General features: G+C 54.8%; 2 protein-coding genes across 4 annotated transcripts in view; one reads left to right on the forward strand and one right to left on the reverse strand.

Moving 5' to 3' along the window:
* The first annotated feature begins 3,500 nt into the window (after positions 1-3,500).
* On the forward strand, positions 3,501-7,771 carry CYP2D6 (cytochrome P450 family 2 subfamily D member 6). The gene is given in 11 exon segments (XM_024737404.1): positions 3,501-3,710; positions 4,427-4,598; positions 5,255-5,407; positions 5,496-5,513; positions 5,516-5,655; positions 6,061-6,234; positions 6,388-6,416; positions 6,418-6,524; positions 6,730-6,917; positions 7,383-7,499; positions 7,565-7,771. Coding segments are annotated over 11 exon segments (1,491 nt in total). The 5' UTR covers positions 3,501-3,524.
* Positions 7,772-9,268: 1,497 nt separating this feature from the next.
* The window catches only part of LOC112394732 (uncharacterized), a 25,747-nt gene continuing 18,596 nt past the window's right edge, over positions 9,269-16,419 (reverse strand). For all 3 annotated transcript variants that reach the window (XM_024737648.1, XM_024737646.1, XM_024737645.1), the window contains 7 exons: positions 15,622-15,665; positions 15,064-15,140; positions 10,787-10,852; positions 10,597-10,635; positions 10,129-10,317; positions 9,775-9,817; positions 9,269-9,427 (listed from right to left, as the gene is read on the reverse strand). In XM_024737648.1, coding sequence (XP_024593416.1) covers positions 9,306-9,427; positions 9,775-9,817; positions 10,129-10,317; positions 10,597-10,635; positions 10,787-10,852; positions 15,064-15,140; positions 15,622-15,665 — 580 coding nt within the window. In that variant the 3' untranslated portion in view covers positions 9,269-9,305. The remainder of the gene's footprint in view (positions 9,428-9,774; positions 9,818-10,128; positions 10,318-10,596; positions 10,636-10,786; positions 10,853-15,063; positions 15,141-15,621; positions 15,666-16,419) is intronic.

Here is a 16,419-nt window from a genome sequence, read left to right on the forward strand (position 1 = left end):
TTAAAGTAATTTTTACGCCGTGGTTTAAAAACACAGCAAAAGTACCATCTTAACCGGTAAGTGTACTGTTCGGTAGTGTGACGCATATTCATACTGTTTTGCAGCCGAGCTCCGGAACTTTTTCATCTTGTCCAGCCGAAGCCCTGTTCCCGGAAAACTACGGGAGGGGCCGGCCATTACCCCCAACCCGCCCGCTCGCTCGCTCGTGGCGCTCCCCGACCACGCCCCCCACCCCCCGCCCCTGCGGCTGCCGGGCCGGCCCTCCACCTGGATCCCAGCAGGGCCCGGGAGGGCAGTACCGCGAGTCAGATGCCAGCTCCTACTTCTGTGCCCTGGGAGGAGCGAGAATTGAGGGGTTTCTTCCGCGGGCTTGGCCTTGCCGCGGGGGAGGGGAGCGAGCAAAATGCCACCAACTTTACAGCGCTCTCTCTGGGCGCTGCAGCTCCCTACTTGCTTTCTAGAGCTCTCTCCAAGGGGCTTGCTCCGCATCAAGTTGGGGTCCCACGGCTGGGTCTCCGTACTTGGGGGCCCCAGGGCCTGGCGCTTTCTGGTCCGTCATCTTGCGGACGTCACCCAGGACTCAGTCTCAGGTCGCAGTGTCCAGTTGGGCCTTCCCTGCGCGGGCGAACACGTGTGACACGGAGATTGGGGGAGGGGGGGGAATGGGGGGCTCATCCCTCTAGCACCAGCAGCTTCACCAGAGCAGAAACCAGCAAGGGCAGGCTGAGTATGTTTCTAAAATAATAAATTTCAGTAACTTAAATGCTGGCCCTCATAGAAGTTAGTCCACTGTAGAGCAGTGGCTCAGAGCATGAGTTTTGAGATAGACCATAATGGTGCTCTGTGACTTTGACCCCGTGATCCCTGAGACTCCAGTGCCTTGGGGACCATAAAGCCACCTACCTTACAGGGTGTGGGAGGATGGGGAGTGAAGCGTGTGCACAATGACTGAAGAAGGCCGTTGGCCTCACGATCACAGGTTTTCCTCGAGGCCTGTCCTGGACAATAGGCGCCCAGTAACGGCAGGGCACTGCCTGAATTACAGGCATGTCTGTCACTGCCCTTCGTATGTCCATTAGAGTGACTGTTTGGGGAGGGCGTGACACATCCAAAAGGTAGATGCAATTTATCGAGGGCCACTGTGACAAACCTGTGATGGACCATCCTGCCAGCCCGACTACCACCACCTGATTCTCTGGCTGAGCCCCGATGAAAGACCACAGGCTGGATCTGAGAAGACCCCATGGTGCCCATGGGTCTTACCCTCTCAGTCTTTTGAGTGGCCTCAAAACTGGTCTCCCCGCCTCTTTGAGGCCCAGGAACCCCGGTTTCCCACAATCCAGTCCTCTGCCGGACCTTGCAAAGCCCCAGCCTCAAGTTGCCCCCGTCCTGCTGTTTTGCATTGGTGCTTTAGTCCCGCTGCCAGGTCACCTTGGCTTGCAGAGCCGAGCCAGCTGAAGTCCTCTGGGAAGTTTTCCCGGAAAGTGTGCTCCAGCCTGGGGCAATGTCCCCACAACCCTCAACGCAATCCCTGCACTGCTGGCCTGGTGGTTAGGTCTCTGGCTCCCACTCCTCTTGGTCATGAGCACCTTGAAGCAGGGGCCCACCGTCGCCTTCCCGCCATGCTGCCAGTGCCGTGCCCAGCCCAGCACCCAGCACAGGGTGCATCCAGACAGGGTGGGACAGAACCCAAACCTTGGTCAAGGCAAGATGCAGGAAAGGCCAGATAAACTGAGGAAGGCCCAGTCGGGCCCCAGCCAGCTAGACCCTCTGGCCCTGGGCCTGGCAGGAGAGTGGAGATGTGGGAATTTGGAAGGGGAGGAACAGCTTTCACAGACCAAGCAGGGATTGCAAATGTTGAAAGCCAGTACCTGAAGGCCACAGCACTCTGTGTTGTCCTGCACCCTGAGAAGAACCTGGTCCTCTCCCTGCTGGGGAGTGAGATGGGAGGGAGGAAATGGGGGTGTCAGGGTACGGGAGTGGGGACAGCTGTTTTCAGAAAGAGAGGTTGCCTCATATACCCCTGGGATGGGTGAGGGGGCTTGACCCCTACCCAGGAAATGCCACAATTCCAGCCTGGCGGTGGCACACACTGGTGCAGGGTGGTACCAAGGTTTGCACATTTCGTCGAGGACTGGAGCCACTGAAGGGGACCAGAGAGTCAGGATTGGAAGGTGCGGGGCTGGAGCCAGGGTGGACTGGACCCATGGAGAGGGAGGAGGCTGGCAAAGGGAGAGGCCTGAGAATCCATTCTTTGTGGTCCTCAGCAGGCCTGTGAGGATGTAAAGAAATTACATCCCCATCTGGTATCCATGCCCTTGTCTTCTAGAGTTTGAACAGCTGATGTTCAAGGACAAATCAAGGAGGATGAAGCAGACCCACTCCTCTGAGGACAGTCACAGCCTATGCTAAGCCACTCTAGTACCCTGAGCTTACTGGCAGTCCAGTCAACAAGGTAAAGTGCCCACCTCACATGTCTCCAAGTTAGGAAATGGGCACAGACACAAAGAAGATTCATCACCTGGGTGGCTACAAGAGCTAGAAGGTCCAAGGACCAGTTTGTAACAAACAGGAAAGGGTCTCTGGGCCATCAGACCAGCTGGTCATGTGACTAGGGAGCTCTGAAGACAATCCTGCTGCCTCCCCACCCCCAGATTCAAACTTATGGCCACAACCAGGCAGAAACGGGCAGAAACTAAGGAAGCTGAGCCAGCGGCCAGCCAGGTGAAGGTCCCCAGCACCACTGCGAGCAGCCTCCAGGTGGGAGGAGGTGGGTTGGGTCCAGGCAACCACTGAGAACTCCGAGGACTTGGTGCTGGGTCTCTGTGCAAGCGTGTAAGTGGTACATATGTGTTAATGTGTCTGGCTTTGTGGGTGTGTAAATATGCATGTGAGTAGGCAGTATGTGAATGTAAGTGTGGTTTATGAGTGTGTGACTGTGTGTGTTGAGCATACTAGTGTGAAGTGAGGGGACACCAAGAACTTTATCCCCCTACAGTGGTCCCTCTGGTCATTAGGACCTCCCTCCAGCGCTGGGCAAGGGCCAGTAACAAACTTGGGAGGTGAAGGCCACTCAGGAGGAGGCAGGTGATACATGGGAGGACAAGGACATGTTCTGGGGATGAGGCTGTGAGCACATTAGAGTGAGCCTAAAGTGACAGGTGGGTGGCAGGATCAAATCTGAAGACCCCTGATTCTTCCTCGGAATCTTTACAGAGCTGGGGAGTCGGGCTAGGGGAAGGGGAGGACTTAGTGTCTCCTCCCCCTACCGTCCGTAAGCACGTGGAGAGGGCAGGAGGGACGGTGGCCATCTGTGCACCTGACTTTCCCTGACCCCTCCCTGCACCCTCTGGCAGCACACTCTCCCTGGCAGGTTGGCTCAGGGCAGAGGGCAAAGGCCAGTCTCAGCCCCTTTCATAGAGACCCAGACTGGCTGAGCCCTGGCGGTGCAGCTGAGCGAGCCCTGCCTGGGCCAGTCCTGGGTGTCTGATGCGTTGAGGACCCAAGTGCATACCGAGGCAGCCATGCTGCTGACTGGGGACACACTGGCGGCCCTGGCCGTGGCCGTGGCCGTCTTCCTGCTCTTGGTGGACCAGATGCACCGGCACTCACGTTGGGCTGCACGCTACCCACCAGGTCCCATGCCACTGCCTGGGTTGGGTAACCTGCTGCAGGTGAACTTCCAGGACCCGCTTCTCAGCTTTAGCCAGGTAAGGAGGGTGGGGGTGGGAAGTGTGCAGCGGAGGTCCTAGGGACCCCACCTAGCAGCAGACAGCGGGGTGGTGGGTGAAGTCACAGGCTGGAAAAGGAACTGGGCCAAGAGGAGGAGGCAGATTTGAGAGGCTTCCTGAGGGAGGGCATTCGTTCAGGGCTCGAGAACAGTTTGGATTTTCCCAACAGAGGTCCAAGAGGGCAAAGGCCAGGGGGTGGGGGAGTACGACTTGGCAACAGGCTGGGGATTCAGCTGGCCAGCTCTTACATTACATGAGCCTGAGTCCCTTATGATTACATCAGGAAGAAAGGTCTCGAGAATGGGGGAGAGGAGTGTGGTCTTGAGCCCTACTTAAATCAGGTAGTCGAGGTTGAGAGAGGTAGTGATCTGGTTCAAATCTTTTGCCACCATGAGACCTTGGACCTCACGCTTACCTCTATGAATCTGTTTCTTCACCTGTAAAATGGGATGCTAACTTGGTCTATTGACAACTTTGGTGACCTCTGCAGTCATAGCTGGGTGGTCTGATCCAACTTGAGGTCCTCGACTGTGGTGGATGTAATTAACCCCTAGGCTCACAAGACTGGATAAAATCTTTGCACCCCCTCGCTCCTGGTAGGGGCCTAGGGGTCCCGCAGGGCTCACACCATGAGGCTGGGCCCGCAGCCTGGCAGGGCCTGGGCTTGACAAACGCCCTCGACCTTCGGCCTGCAGCTGCGGCGCCGCTTCGGGGACGTGTTCAGCCTGCAGCAGGTCTGGACTCCCGTCGTCGTGCTCAACGGGCTGGCGGCTGTGCGAGAGGCGCTGGTGTACCGCAGCCAGGACAACTACGACCGCCCACCTGCGACAGTTTACGAGCACATGGGTTACGGGCCGCGCTCGGAAGGCAAGCGGAGGAGGGGGCAGACCGCGTCCCGGCGGGGACTGGGCCAGCAGTGACCCGATACCGGCAGGACCAAGGGGAGGCAGGGTCGCGGACAGTCGGTGCAGGGAAGAGCCAGCGAATTTGAAGGGGCAGCAAGAGGAGAAAGGAGTCTGTGCCAAGGGTCCGGGGAGGAAAAAAGCGGTCGAGGCAGGGGGCAGGGCCTTACGGAGAGAGGGCGGCCCAGGGCCATCGCGGGCACGAAGGGGAGGTCAGGGTGGTTAGGAATGAGGACAAAGTCAGAGCGGGCGGGGTAGGGCCGGGCCAGGACCTTCCCCGAAGATGAAAGAGGGTCCCGGTGGGCAAAGTAAAAATTGGAGCCAAGACCTGACCCTAGCAGGGGAGAGTAGGCGAGCAATGCGGGCGGGCAGAGAGTGGGACCGGTCCCCAGCTGGAAGGGGGTGTCAAAGTGGGCGGGATTTGTTTGGGAGGGGAGGGTGAGGTTGGTGTGGGCGGAGCGGAGGGGCGAGGCCTGCCCCCAAAAGGGGCGTGGCTGTGTGAGCAGAGCACCAGGAGGGGATGGGCCGAGGAGGACCGGCGAGCCCGCCAGCGCTGTGGGCGAGCAGAAGGTGGGGCCGGGACACACCCGAGCCACGCCCACGTGCCCGCTCCGCCCCCAGGAGTGATCCTGGCGCTCTAAGGGAAAGCCTGGCGCGAGGAGCGGCGCTTCTCCTCGTCCACCCTGCGCAACTTCGGCATGGGCAAGAAGTCGTTGGAGCAGTGGGTGACCGAGGAGGCCTCGTGCCTCTGTGCCGCCTTCGCCGATCAGGCCGGTGGGTGCTGAGGGACAGGGAACAGGTTTGGAGAGGCTGGGGAAGAGGAGATGGAGGCGACGCCCTGACGTGCACCGTTCCCTCCCAGGACGCCCCTTTAGCCCCAACGCCTCCTGAATAAAGCGGTGAGCAACGTGATCGCCTCCTTGACCTTCGGGAGCCGCTTTGAGTACAACGACCTTCGCATCCTCAAGCTGTTGGACATATTGGAGGATGGACTGAAGGAGGAGGTTGGCTTCGTGCGCCAGGTGAGGGGAGGGAGCTTCATAGAGGAGGCCTCCGTCCTGCAAAGGGCCTCCCCGGAGGAGGATTTGTGCAGAGGGTCAGAGGAGGAAAGGGCATTTCGGGAGGAGAAACTGCAAGGGGAAAGGCCTGGAAGTGGGGAAATGACAGACAACACAGATGGGAGAGGTGGGGCGAGGGTCAGCGGGCTTAGGGGAGGGAGGGTTCCTTCATTGGAAGGCACCGGCACCCATGAGATGTAGACTTTATCTTTCTGTGCCCAGGGCCAGGAGAGAGGGGCGAGGCCTGCACTTAGGGAGGAACAAGGTCAATGGTGGGAACATCCTGGAGGAGGCTAGGACCTGACTGGTCCAGGTGAAAGCCTGAGCACCACAAGGTCCCAGGGCCCCAAAGCTGTGACCCCCCCACAGGTGCTGGAAGCAATCCCCGTGCTCCTGCGTATCCCAGGGCTGGCTGCCAGGGTCTTCCCGGGGCAGAGAGCCTTCATGGTCCTGATTGATGAGCTGGTCATCGAGCACAGGGTGACCCAGGACCGGGCCCAGCCACCCCGAGACCTGACTGACGCCTTCTTGGATGAGGTGGAGGTGAAGTGGGTTGAGGGTTGAAGGCCCCGTGAGGCAAGCGCAGGCCTGTGTAGCACCCCGTGACCAGACACCTGGGCTGACAGGAGCAGAGTGGGAGGCCATTTGGAGGCTTCCTCCCTCTGTCCCTGCGCTTACCTTCCCTGCGTGGCCCAGGCCAAGGGGAACCCCGAGAGCAGCTTCACGCCTGGTGGTGTCTGACCTCTTCTCTGCCGGGGTGATCACCACCTCGGCCACGCTGGCCTGGGCCCTCCTCCTCATGATCCTGCACCCAGACGTGCAGCAAAAGCCTAGCCCAAGGGGCCAGGTGGGATGGGGGAGGGAGGAAAGGGACAGCCTGAGGCCCCTGAGCTTGGTGGGTTTGGCCACCAGTAGCAGCTCTGTGCAGAGGTCACAGTGACCTCCCCCTCCGAGTGGGCACAGCCCTACACAGGAGTCAGGAGGAGATCAGGGCCCAGCCCTCGGGTCTGACCACTATGAGGATGCTTGTTTTTCCAGGACGTGTCCAACAGGAAGTCGATGAGGTGATAGGGCAGGTGAGGCAACCAGAGATGGGGGATCAGGCCCTCGTGCCCTTCACCATGGCCGTGGTCCATGAGGTGCAGTGCTTTGGGGACATCATTGCACTGGGCCTGCCCCACATGACATCCCGTGACATCGAAGTTCAGGGCTTCCTCATCCCAAAGGTAGGCCTGCGGCTCTCCTCACCCCAGCTCGGCACCACCTGCCACCTGGTAGCCCCAATGTGGGCATTGCCAGGTGGGGTCAGGACTGCAATCCAAGCCACCCAATCCTCATTTCCACAGGCACTGAATGTCCCAGGCTGGGTGGGTGTGAGGATGAGAGCAGAGGCAGGGCTGGCCCTGTCCATTCAGAGCCCGTAGTCGGGTAGGGAAGACAAACTAAAGCGTGTCACAGTGTTGGAGGAGCCCGTTCACCAAGGGACAGGTGGCAGTAAGGGCACCCATGGGAGGCAAGTCACTTACCCTGCCATGGGGACAGGGAGGGTGCCACGAAGCTTCTTGGGCTGAGGGTTACTTGAAGAGTCCAGGTGTGTGCCAGGCAGAGGGTGTGTGCCCATGTGTGTTTGGTCGCAGGGGTCCAGGCATCCCCCAGTCCAGACCCCACCCATGCCAGGTATTTCCTGCCAGGGGACGACACTCATCACCAACCTGTCATCAGTGCTGAAGGACGAGACCATCTGGAAGAAGCCCTCCCACTTCCACCCGGAGCACTTCCTGGATGCCCAGGGCCGCTTCGTCAAGCAGGTACCTGTGGGGTGCCCGGTTTGCTTACCTGTCCTGAAGATAAGGGGAGGAGCCCAGGCCCCCAGGCTCAGAGAGCCCCCACGCCCGCCCACAGGCCGCCGCTCGTGCCTTGGGAGCCCCTCGCCTGCATGGAGCGCTTCCTCTTCTTCACCAGCCTCCTGCAGCACTTGAGCTTCTCAGTGCCCACTGGGCAGCCCCGCCCCAGTGGCCACGGTGTCTTTGCCTTCCTGGTGACCCCATCCCCCTACCAGCTCTGTGCTCTGCCCTGCTAGAGGTGGGCACCAAGCCCCCAACCCACTCCTCAGCAGTAGCCCTGATGTACAATAAACCAGTCTGGTGGCTCCAACCTGGCTTGAGTCCCACCCAGGGCCCCTGACCAGCCCCTTGGCGCTCATGGGGCCTCAGCAGCCTCCCCAGATCCAGCCCCTACCCCTGCCTGATCCATCCTTACCTGGCATTTGACCCCATTTGAGAGATGGGTATACCGAGGCTCAGAAGGTGACACCTTACCCCCTAGTCACCCTTGGAGACCCAATACTGGTTACTTGGGTTAGTGACAAAGTCTATAAATAGGTCCTGGCTTCTGCTGGAACGAACTAGAATAGGCTGGTGAGAGATTTCAGGCCCCAGAGGGGATGAGGAGGGCCCCACTCAACCTGGATGCCCACATTTCAGGCCCAGCCACCCTCAGCTTGCACCACAGGCCAGCAGCTCAGCCAGCACCATCAAGTCTACTGCCCCAAAAGCTGGCGAACTCAGGGATGGCTGGGAAGCAATAGGCCAAGTTAGCACCCACAGCTCAGTCTTCAGATGCCAGAGCTCTCCCTGGGAAGCCTGATGGCAGCCCAGGAGTGAGCCATCTCCCTGGGACTCTTAGTCACCCCAAGATAGGATGGGCCCCCTTTCCCTGCCCCTTAGGGATGCTCATCTCCCAGTCCCTGCCCAATAGTAGTTGCCACTCACGGCCACGCTGGAGTGGGAGGACACTCATCTACGCTCCAACCCGGGCTCTGTCCTCTGAGTGGCCAGGTCAGGCCGGGCGCTCAGGAGGCTTGGCAGGGGCCAGGAATGAGCCCCTGTGGGCCGCAGGCATGCCCTAGGGACAGGGGTCAACCTTGGACCCATGTGACAATGGGGTGGCCAGAGCAGAAGGAGGCCATGTGGGGAGCTGGGAGGAGGACACCCTGGCTCTAGTCCTCGCTCTGCTGCGACACTGTGTGACCTCAGGCTTCTATTCCCCTTCAGCCAATGAGAAGTTTGCACCAGACGGCTGCTGGGGCCTGTCTTCCTGCTCTGACTCTGGAGCTGGGACCTCATTAGCCTGGAGCCCTAGCTGAGGGTGGGGACTGCCACCGTCTACCTGTGCCCACCACCCCAACAGTTTGTTCTGGCCTCTAAGCACGCACAGGCACCACCCAAGGGCTTCTAATGACTGTCTGCTTACCTGAGTCATAAGCAGACTTCCTGGTGCATTTAGGTTAACAGCTTGGGGACCACAGACACTCAAGGCAGAAGCACCGCCCCCAGCCAGGCCACTTTTGCCTTCATGACAGTGAGCTCCACAGCTCTTAGCATTCAGGGAACTTGGCCTCTCCCTTGGCACTGAGTCAGAAGAACCAGCCAGGGCCCCGTTCAGTCTCCAGCTTATCCCCTGTCGTGGGCTTTCTGGCAGGAGGTGGTGATCCTGCAGCTTACTGGAACAGGGAGCGTGGATGAAACCACACTGAGTTTATGGAAACTTGAGGCCCCTGAAAGGAGGCAGCCAGGCCTGCAGAAGCAGCAACTCTGGATTTATTGGATGTTTTGTCATTCGTGGCTCTGAGTCTTGGGGATGTCAGAGGCTGGGGACCAGGCCAGCCAGAGCTTCCTCAGGAGCTGGGGGACCCAGCCCCCAGGCCTCTCCTCCATTAGGTCCACCTCAGAAGCCTCTAAAAAGCACAAACAGACATGCCCTGTGGGTTCCTTGCTGGGAGGAACCTTTCCCCAGGGCCAGGGTACCCTCTGGTGCCAGGGAATCAGGTCAGCGTTGATATAAGGCTAGGCATTCCTCCACCCCAAGCGCAGTGGCCTCAAGTCCTGCCAACCCAAGAAGGAAGCAGGAGGCAGGGGGTGCTCATCAGGAAAGACAGGGCATCCGGCTGCCTGGGTTTCTCTTCCCTCCCCTCCCTGGGGCAGGAGGGTCAGGGAGGAGCTCGGCTGTCTGTGGCCTCTGCAGGGTCACCGAGCTTGGAGAGGAGAGCAGCCCTGCTACAGCAGGTGGGGCCAGTTGTCTTACCAGAAGTGTATGCAGCAATCTCCTTTTGGACCTTTTTATTTTCCTGGAGAGGAAGAAGGGGGACAGTGGTGGGTTGAGACGGGCTCTGCACTGTGCAGATGGGGAAACAGGCCTCACTTCACAGGGAGTCAGGGGAGGCCAGGATTCAGCTCTCCTCCGCTCAGGCCATGTCTACTCCTCTCAGCTCCTCACAGAGCTGTTGCTCGACTGAGATGGCAGTTTGGCTCAGTCATCTTGGGGGTGCCCCCGCCCCCCATTGCCCTCCTTCCCCAGGGCCTCTCCACTCCACCCTGCAGAGCCCTGGGGCTCCTCAGTAGGACCTATGCTGGGATGTTCCAGTCGAGGCTTCCTTACCTCCCAGCCTGGGGTCCCTGCCACCTCCTCCTCCTCAGGTACCTCCTTCCCAGCAGGAAAGGGGGAAGGAATGGAGCTGCCTGCTTCCTCTCCTGGGGACCTCATCTCCCGCTCGTCCGAAGACAAGATATCAGCCTCCTCCTTGGGGGCAGCATCATTTGGTCCTCCTGTTGCCTTCGGGGTCATGGCCTGCAGGGAGGGACAAGAGGGCAGAATATGGGCAGAAAAGCCCCCTGATCCCCCAACCCCTCTCCCTGTTCTCCACACCTGGAGTGTGTGTAGTTCTTTGTTTTTCCAGGGAAGCCCCTCCCTTCTCAGCTCATGCTGTGGTAGGGTTGTAGGTTTCCTAGAGGGGCCCTGCCACTCTCCCTGGGACCCCTGGCCATGAGCTGGGGCATCCCTGAGCCTCAGGGAGCTCTGACAGGAGACAGCCCGGCCCCGGGCCCTTCCAGGGCAGGCCTCACTTACCTCAGAGTCTTGCTTCTCCCCACTCTTGACTCTGCGTCTCTGCAGAGGGCAACAGGGGAAGTGACATTCAGCTGTGAGTGTCTGGGAGTCCTTCCCTGCCTGGCCCATCCTCTTATGGTGTGCGCCTACTGAGGGTGCCCAGGACAGCCACCCTACCCCAGGGGGAGAGGGGTCCCCAGCCCTGACCCACCTGAGCGGTCACAGGGTAGCATTTATCCATCAGTCCCCACACTGGCCTTAAGGTCTCCCCTAAGGGCTGCATGACAAGGAGAAAGAGAGAGAGAAAGAAGGCTGAGGTGACATATTAAGGGCTCAGCTATGTACTAGTCCACTGTCAATGCCTGCCGCGAAGACACCTAAAGACTACCAAGGATTTAAGGAAAACTTCACACAAACAATAATTGATGGCTTTAGAAAGATAAACTTTGCATTTACAAAACAAGTATGGGCGCTAAAATAGAAATGTTCAAACAACAATCTCTAATTCTTCAAAAACAAATATGATATTATAATAGGAATTAAAAATTAAAAATCCAATCAAACTGTAGAAGGTAAAGAATAGAGGGAAGAGAGCGGGAGGTCCAACAGCTAAATCATAGATCTTTCTGAAAGAGGGAACAGAGACAACAAACTGGGGTGGCAGGGAGAGATATCAAATAAATATGTTCATTTTTTACCAAGACAATTTCCCAAAGATGAGCGACATGAGTTTCCAGAAGAGAAGGAATCGCCAAGTGTCCAGGACAATGGATGACGGAGACCCACCCTAGATTATGCCATCAATAAATTTCAAAACACTGAGGATGAAGAGAACCTAAAAACTTCCAGAGATATGAAGAAAAAAGTCTGTTTTAGGAATTCAACTTTCATCAGACTTTTCAACACCAACCCTTAGAAGCCAGAAGAAAATGAGGAGCTTCAAAATCTGTCAGAAAATTATTTCTAGTCTAGAATTCTATACCTAGCCAAACTTAGTTAAATATGAATTAAGACCTTTTCAGATATGTAGTATCTCAAGACTACCCCTCAGGAAGCAACTGGAGGCTGTGCTCCCCCCAAATAAAGAGTAACATCAGCTCCCACACGTGAAAGAAGTGAAGCACTCCCCACAATGACGGTGAAGGGAGGTCCCAGGACAGCTGAGCAGCAGGCCTCAAGGACGTCCCGTCCAGATGGAAAGAGGAGGATGGAGGGCTCCATGAGATATGTCTCCAGAGAAACGATCATACAGATAAAACACCTAATTTGTCTAAGTGTATTGCAAGGAGATTAATATTTTTGGTAGAGATTTTGGATGAATTAATTATAGGTACAGAGAAAACAAATTTTTTAAAAAGGAGGAAAAAACAAAATTATACACAAAGAGTAGTTACAGTACACTACGTGACTCAGGAATACTATTTACATAGTTTTAAAATGTAAACCCTCAGGCTTCCCTGGTGGCGCAGTGGTTAAGAATCCGCCTGCCAATGCAGGGGACACGGGTTCGAGCCCTGGTCCGGGAAGATCCCACATGCCACAGAGCAGCTAGGCCCGTGCGCCACAACTACTGAGCCTGCGCTCTAGAGCCCGTGAGCCACAACTACTGAAGCCCGTGCGCCTAGAGCCCGTGCTCCACTCTAGAGAAGCCACTGCAGTGAGAAGCCCGCGCACTGCAACAAAGAGTAGTGCCCGCTCGCCGCAAGTAGAGGAAAGCCCGTGCGCAGCAACAAAGACCCAATGCAGCCAAAAATTAATTAATTAATAAAAAAAAAACACAATGTAAATCCTCAATATTGATCTAAATAAAATTACAATACAAGCCTATTAGAATGACTAAAAAAAAAGGTAAATGTTGGAAATGATATGGAACAAATGGACCCTCTCATTCATTGCCAGTGAGAATGCAAAATGGGTGCCAGCCATTTTGGAAAGGCTTTACAGTTTCCTACAAAACTAAATATACGCTTGCCGCATGACCCCACAATCCCACTGCTAGGTATTTACCTAAGTAAAAGGAAAACCTATGTTCACACAAAACTTGTACATGAACATTTATAGTGGTTTTATCTGTAACTGCCAAAAAACTAGAAACAATCCAAATGTTTCTCACTTGGTGAATGGACAAACCGTGGTACATCCATGCAATGGACAGCTACTTAGCAATAAGAAGGAACAAACACTGCTACACACAACTGGGTGGACCTCAAATGCCTTGTGCTAAGTGAAAGAAACCAGGCTCAAAAGACTACATACTGGGGAATTCCCTGGAGGTCCAGTGGGTAGGACTCTGTGCTTCCACTGCAGGGGGCCCAGGTTCAATCTCTGGTCAGGGAACTAAGATCCCACAATCCTGCTGCACAGCCAAATAAATAAATAAAAGACTACATACTGGATGTTTTTTTGTTGCTGTTTATTTATTTATTTATTTTACTTTTGGCTGCGCTAGGTCTTTGTTGCAGCGCACGGGCTCAGTACTTGCCCCATGGCATGTGGAATCTTAGTTCCCCGACCAGGATCGAACCCGCGTCCCCTGCATTGGAAGGCGGATTCTTAACCACTGGACCACCAGGGAAGTCCCTGGATGTTTCCATTTATATGACCATCTTGCAAAGGCAAAACTATGGGACCAGAAAACTGCTCACTGGATGCCAGGGGCTAGGAGTGGGGAAAAGGTTGACTATAAATGAGTATGGGGGAATTTTTTGAAATGATGAAACTGTTCTGTATCCTGGTTGTGGTGGCAATTATACAATTGCATACATTTGTCAAAACTCACAGAACTGTACACTAAAAAGGATGGATTTCACTCTGTATAAATAATACCTTAATTTTTAAAAAATGAGTGAAAAGAGCCCTCTGTGTGGCAGAGGGACTTAAAAGCCAAAATGAGGACTTCCCTGGTGGTCCGGTGGTTAAGAATCCGCCTGCCAGTGCAGGGGACACGGGTTCGAGCCCTGGTCCGGGAAGATCCCACATGCCGCAGACCAACTAGACTGCGTGCCACAACTACTGAAGCCCACGTGCCTAGAGCCCGTGCTCGGCAACAAGAGAAGCCACTGCAATGAGACGCCCGCGCACTGCACGAAGAGTAGCCCCTGCTCGCCGCAACTAGACAAAGCCAGCACGCAGCAGTGAAGACCCAACACAACCAAACATAAATAAATAAATAATAAAAATTAATTATTTTAAAAAAGCCAAAATGATATAAAAGTCAGCAAAAAAGCAAAACTGATACTTAAAATTTTTTAACACCTGAAGATGTCATTACTCAGAATAAAACATTTACAATGCCAAAAACCAGGATATAACTATACTGGAAGACTAGAGAAAGGTGAGATGTATGTTGGAGGTGGCAGTAAGTGTGCAGCTGTTACGAGAGCTAAATCCTCATCTTTCGTTGTAGGAATTCATTCGATAATGTTTAAATCTGAAAAATTAAGACAAAGCAGGATAAGCTTTCTATTTAGAACCATGGAAGCAAAATCAAAGGCTTCAGCTAGAAAATTGGAAGCTGGAAAGACTCCCACCCTGGGCTGTGGGAATCATGGGTGAAGAGGATGGGTGAAGGGACAAAAGACAGCTAGTTTTTTGTTTCAAGTCTTAAAACTTTGACTCCTTGAACTATGTATATGCATATCTTTGATGACAATAAAACTTTTTAAAATGAAAATTTGGTTAATTAAAAAAAAAAAAAGGAAGCAACATAGGACTCTGTCTCTAAGGCACCTGCCAACATGGGCGTTATTAGGGCTCTCCAACCTCTGAATAGTCCCTCCCTAAATATGTAGCACACACTTCTCCGTGTTGCTGGGTCACAGATAAGCTTATTCCCACGAAAATCCTCTCTTCCCAATAGCACTAGATGGAGAGTAGGAAGCCTCCAGAGACCAGGTATGTGGCTCTGTCCTGTCACCTGGGGCAGCCTGGGTCTAGTCACTGTTCTTCTGGGAGCCTACGTTTCCTCCTCTATAAAGTGGGAGCTGCTGCGTTGCTGCGAGGTTTCAATAGATGGGCAACACCTAATCTAGCACGTGGCCCTTAGTGGGCATCCAGTGTCCATTTGTGTTTTCCTGACAGAGGGCTGGGAGGAGGGGCTTCTGCCATAGGTTCCTGGACCTGGGACGTTAAAGAGGGTATGTAACCCCAGGCAGGTGTCCTGCTCACCACCACCCGATTCACATATGAGTGTCAAACCATATTCCAGGGCTACTCACATGCATTAGGGGTCACCTGTTCCTTTAGGTTTGTCTAGGTCGCTGCTACGGAGCCCTGAGGTGAGCTTACAGCCAGCCCATGGCGGGTGGGGCCTCTGTTTGACACTTTGCCAGGAACACAGGGAATTTCTCCCGAGCCCTCACACTCACACACACACACACACACACACACACACACACACACAGTTGGTTGACCATCTGAGATCAAGGAGTATGACCTCTGATTTTGCTACAGTGAGACAGTCCCTCTAAAGTCTGACGGGGCCCCTACCTGGGGTGATCCCCCAGCAAGCTCACGGTCAGGAGCTGTTTTCCCCACACACCCCTGAAAATAGTAGTACACCACTCCTGCAGGTAGATGAAGAAAGACTAGTTAAAACGTTTAAAAGAGCGACGTAATTATTTTTAAATGTCAGTATTTACAATATGCCAGAAATTATATCAACTATTTTAATGTGTGATGAAAGATATTAGATATTAACTTACAATGTGTGAAGGGATAGTTTTTCAAAAGGTATGCAAGCAAAAATCTGAAGATCACTGCTGTAGGACATTATTTGGTTGTATGCATTTTTTGGTTTGTTTGCCGGTTTTGTGGGGTATGCATGGATTTTAGAGTGAGATATGGGTTCAAATCCCAGACTCACCATGAAGGTGCAGAGGGAAGAAAGGGGGAAAGAAGACCAGCCTTGGCTCTGAGCAGTGTGACCAGCCCTGGGGAGCCAGGTACATGGCAGTCTCAGGAGGGGGCCTCTGGGAATCCCAGTGAGTAGCTGGAGACTGGGGTCCTGCCATCATCCCCAAATTACCCCAGCACCCAGACCCTTACCTGCAAGAATGAAGATGTGTACTACATACAGCAACTTGTATAGCCTGGAAGGAAAGCAGAGCTGAGTGTAAGGCTGGGGCCTCGTGCCCTCACCAGTGGGTGCTGGTTTTCCTCCCCAGTTCAAGCCCCAGGACCTATTCCACCAGCACTCGTCCAATCAATACTTGTGGATGAATGAATCCATCAGCAGTAACAGGGCTCAGCCTGGGCTCCCTGCTGACTGGCCGGCATGCTCTGTGCCTCTGCCTACTGCTGAGAAAGCCAGACTCGGTGCCTGGAACCCACAAGGATCCCCTGACCCACTCCCTTCTCCTTTCCTTCTTTGTTTACACAGGTCCATCTTGCCTCTCCAGCCAGAAGGCAGGGACTTAGCCTTGGCTGGACACTCATAGTTATTCATTCAAGTGCTGGATTAGCTCTTCCCCCCAAAGCCCTCCAAAGCCCTCCCTACTCTGGACTGACAGATCCCACAACCTGGATTAGAAATAATATCTCATTGTCCATCCTCCTCTTCTAGGACCCCTCCCTCGGGACAAACAGAGTGTCTTCTTTTAAATTTTTTTTTTGGCTGTGCTGCACTGCATGCAGGATGGTTCCTCGACCCGGGCCTCCACAGTGAAAGCGCCAAATCCTAACCACTAGGCAACCAGGGAACTCCCTCAAACAGAGCATCTTGGCACTGGCACTGCCAGGATGATGGCTCCCTGCCTACACACACACACACACACACACACACACACACACACACACACACACACACACACACACACACACACACACACACACACACACCCCCCC

The sequence above is a fragment of the Neophocaena asiaeorientalis genome, unplaced genomic scaffold, assembly GCF_003031525.2.
Source record: "Neophocaena asiaeorientalis asiaeorientalis breed wild unplaced genomic scaffold, Neophocaena_asiaeorientalis_V1.1 scaffold242, whole genome shotgun sequence".
In the NCBI taxonomy this organism is placed as follows: domain Eukaryota; kingdom Metazoa; phylum Chordata; class Mammalia; order Artiodactyla; family Phocoenidae; genus Neophocaena; species Neophocaena asiaeorientalis.